The sequence below is a fragment of the Arachis ipaensis genome, chromosome B6 (genome assembly GCF_059453495.1).
Source record: "Arachis ipaensis isolate K30076 ecotype BB chromosome B6, ASM5945349v1, whole genome shotgun sequence".
Lineage (NCBI taxonomy): Eukaryota > Viridiplantae > Streptophyta > Magnoliopsida > Fabales > Fabaceae > Arachis > Arachis ipaensis.
This window is the reverse complement of record NC_142441.1, coordinates 27879120-27883071: the sequence shown is the minus strand read 5'-3', so window position 1 is coordinate 27883071 and position 3952 is coordinate 27879120. Positions and strand designations below refer to the sequence as shown.

Genomic DNA, 3952 nt, shown 5'->3' with positions numbered 1-3952 from the left:
CTATCATCAACAAACTGAAAATTTTAAACAAGCTAATCACACTGCTACTTTAAGTCTGATAATAGAGTTGGTGATCATTGATCATTCACCTTTGACCCATACTAACCTATATTTTATCGTATTTGGATCCTCTCGTGCTCTTCTCATGATTTTATACTGTGAAATTGAGTCCCATACATGACTCACTAACAAGGCATTTAATTTAATACAAGAACATGTGTGCTGCTTCACTGAAATCCAAAACATGCCAACATGGGTAAGGTAACACTAAATAATTTCATATAAACTGATCAGGAATGGATGTTCAAAGATAAAGAATGATTACAATCGAAAGCTAACAATAATAGATGCATGGATCCCCCAAAAAGTAAAACCATATGGCAGTTAGTATGGATGGGGAAAAAAATTGTGAGGTGCACATTTGTATTATAGTTTACAACGGGACACAAGTTAGTAAAACAATGATTTAAGATTTAAGGACCATGATTGCAACCCAAATTTGTTAACTCAAGTCAACATTAAGATCATTTCCTCCCAGATGAGGCCGGAGGCAAACACGAACCTCATGCTCTTCCGCTCCTGCCCGAAGTCTTGGCACCATGATCTCAAGCGCAGATCCTGGCCCATCATAGTATGCTTCGATGTTGGCATCTTCGGGAATTCGAGTTGAAAGAGGGATTTCACGGACAAACTCCCCATGAGGGCAGTGCTCTGGCGACGGATCTGTAAGCTTGAATGTCCTATCATTTCTCTTGATAAATTGCTTCCCGGATGTGCTCACACAAGAAACTTTTATGAAACCATGGGTGAGAGTGTTCCTCCAAGAAACTTTCACTCTTGGAAGATCCACAAATGGCAGGCTGATGATAATCAAGTAGCCTTCCTCGTCCTCATATATGGTTTTTGCAGCTGTAACGGGTCCACAAACATTCTTCATCACACCAGTAAAGTCACTCAACCAGCCCGGTTCACTTGGGTGAACAGATATATTTGCAATCCGATCAGATGGAGGATTAATTGGCAAGTAACATTCTTCGTAATTACTATAAAGGAAAAAGTCTTTCCTCTTCTTGCCACTGACAGGAGACAGATCATGGTTGTCACCATTACTGTGGTTAGACAGAGTTGATGATAAATTCAGCCCAGATCCATTAAGCATTTTCTTGGGGTGAGGATTAGGAGTCTTGATTGGATGAGGCAGTCTGTCAAGTTCAAAGTCTGTGTTGGGAAGATTTCTCCACGAGCTGAAATCACTTGCTTCAGGAGAAATCTTGAAATTAAAATCTCGGCCAGTGAGTTCAATCCACCTTTTCTGCTCTTCCTTATCAATGCCTGACAGATTGGGTGATGGAACAACTTCGATACCATGGACGCACTGTGGGTTTGAAAGACCTCTATAATGCTTCCGTTGCATCCTATGGGATCGAACAAAACCCTTCTCAACGCTAAATGGAAACGGGTGCTCCCCTTGGCGAGAGTGCCCATTCATGTAACTCCTCAGCTGCATCTTTCCCAATGCATTTTCAGGCTTCTCCTTGAAAACCCACATGTACATGTTTTCCATGTCATGTTGAACCATAAAGACATCAAGCTTAAGATCAGTTTTGTCAAACCCTGAAATGCCATTGCTGTCCCTTATGACCACGGCCTTTGATTTCTCATGCAACACAGGCTTAAAGTAAAACTTGAAGAAAAACCAAGCACCCCATATGCTATCAATTCGCTTCGAGCACTTCTTGCCAGCTTTAGGAGGGTTGAGAAAAGTCTCGGCCTCGTATCCTTGAGTACTAAGTCCAACATCTAGGATATCACAGGTATCAGAATTCCACAGCTGTGGCGGGGGGCTGCGCTCTGCGGAGAGGGGCAAATTGATATCGGGCGGACGAGAAAGTATAATTTGTGGATTCATCTCCAAATCCAGTTCCTCATGAGAAGATGCACTTGAATCCATGGACAGGAGTGTGGATGGGTGATGACTCTCCATTGACAGAACAGTGAGAAGAGAATCAACCATGTTACCTCAAATTCTTGCTGCTGCTGGATTCAACGTTGCCATTCCATAACACAATTCAACAGAACAATCTTACATACACACCTTCATCATATCAATTCTCCACTATCAAAAACCCAACATTTATAAATCAGATTACAGAATCCTCACACACCCACTTCAGAAAACACACACATTAAAAATCCCAAGTACCAAAAACATTTTTTTTTTCAAACAAAAAATCGAAGCCTAAAAAATTGGTATTTGTTAGGGTTAATAAAAACAAAAACTGGGGCTTTGAAGGAACATTATATCTAACCCTAGACCAAATATCTCCATAAATCCTAAAAAAAGGTATAAAAACTGTATGAAATATGAAACACTATTATATTTCTATAGCATTTTTTTTCCAGAAAAAAAAAATACGAAAATCAATGGTTAGAGAAACCAAAAACAGATACCCAAAAGGAAAATCAACTGGGATCTTTAAAGTGTACCTTAGAGAATAGGCATAAGAAGATAGAGAACCAAAGCCGTTGATGATGCACTTCTCCTACATATCAAATCATATCATCTGCAACCATATGTTACTGATTTTCTAAACCCTAAAATCCCTTCTACACCCAATTAAAAAATTAAAAAGAAAAAACTAGTTTGTTTTTCTTCTCTTTTCCACTCGTCAAAAGAAACGCGGAAGAGGATAGAAGGCAGAAGCAGAAGCCGTGGGGAAGCATCTCACTACTATAGCTACAGCTTTCCTTTCGTGGGTCATGCATTGAACTCGTCGCTACCCCTAACGGGTCGGGTTTCCCGGATTCAATCAACGTTTCAAAACTATCGGATCAGTTTGACCCGGTCCAATCACTTTTCCAATTATAAAAAATGTTAGGGCCCGTTAGAACTACCTCCTTGGACGAAAATTATTTATTTTCAAAACTGTTAATGTAAATTAAAAATTAATCAGCTAATAATAAAAAAATAATCACTGAATCAACTATTATATATTTTTATATATAAATATATATTTTATAATTTATTTTTAATATATATTTTATATTTTAATATATATTTTTTATAATAATTAATTTAGTGACTTATTTTTAGTATATCATAATTAATTTATTTTTAATTAATTTTTATTAACAAAGTTAGAAATTCTCTTTAAAAAATAATAAATTTATAATTTTTTTGAATAAATATAAGTTTAATTATTAATTATAAACATAGATTATTTTGGACCGATTTGATAAAATTTTTATATTTTGAAAGTAGTATGAAAATTAATTTTTAAAAGTTGTAGCATCAATATATTTATCAGTTGGATTTATTATTTATCAATTGCTCCTATAGCATTGTTGGTTATTTTTTATTTTTCTATGAATATTCTAAAAAGGTTCAGATGGGTTAATTTATTTAATTTGGGCTTCCTTATGAAATCAATAATTCATGTCATAAAAAATTATAACAATAGTAAATATAGTACACAGTAAATCAATAACTCACAATAAAAATTGTATAAAGTCAAACTAAATAAAAATAAAGACAAAATTTCATAAAAAAAAAGGACTCATCCTTAAACGCTCCTTGTTAAGTAGAGAATGCTGTACACTTTATTAGTTTATTAAATCTGAACTTTTTATTTATTATATTTTATTTGAATGGTCTGAATTTAAAAAGGCAACATATTAGTCAAGTTAATCATTTTTTTTAATTTAATTTTTTTTTGTAAATTTTAGATATTGGGCTGAAGTCCAAAACAAAAAAATAACATATGAATATTAATTATAAAATGTTTGTACAAAAAATAAATTTTTGGGCTTTAGAATTAAAATAAATAATACATAAGAAATAAGTTAAGAATTCATACACTAAATTCTGAAAAAAATATATATTAGAATTTAAAAAAAATAATATTAAATATATATTATGTATATAATATTAAAATTCAAATAAATTTTATTT

General features: G+C 33.7%; 1 protein-coding gene across 2 annotated transcripts; it reads right to left on the bottom strand.

The window, feature by feature from the left end:
* Positions 1–257: 257 nt before the first annotated feature.
* On the bottom strand, positions 258–2744 carry LOC107648104 (uncharacterized). 2 transcript variants are annotated; one of them, XM_016352108.3, is made up of 2 exons: positions 2488–2744; positions 258–2095 (listed from the first exon to the last, which is right to left on the bottom strand). In XM_016352108.3, exon 2 carries the CDS (start codon positions 2012–2014, stop codon positions 503–505), a length of 1512 nt encoding a protein of 503 aa, XP_016207594.1. In that variant the 5' UTR covers positions 2015–2095; positions 2488–2744; the 3' UTR covers positions 258–502. The 2 variants fall into 2 exon arrangements, with proteins under 2 accessions (XP_016207594.1, XP_016207593.1); XM_016352107.3 differs by having other exon boundaries at positions 258–2116; positions 2488–2741.
* Positions 2745–3952: the final 1208 nt, after the last annotated feature.

Excerpts from the sequence above, each read along its gene's own strand:
- LOC107648104 (XM_016352108.3), bottom strand. The coding sequence starts at position 2,014 with ATGGTTGATTCTCTTCTCACTGTTCTGTCAATGGAGAGTCATCACCCA.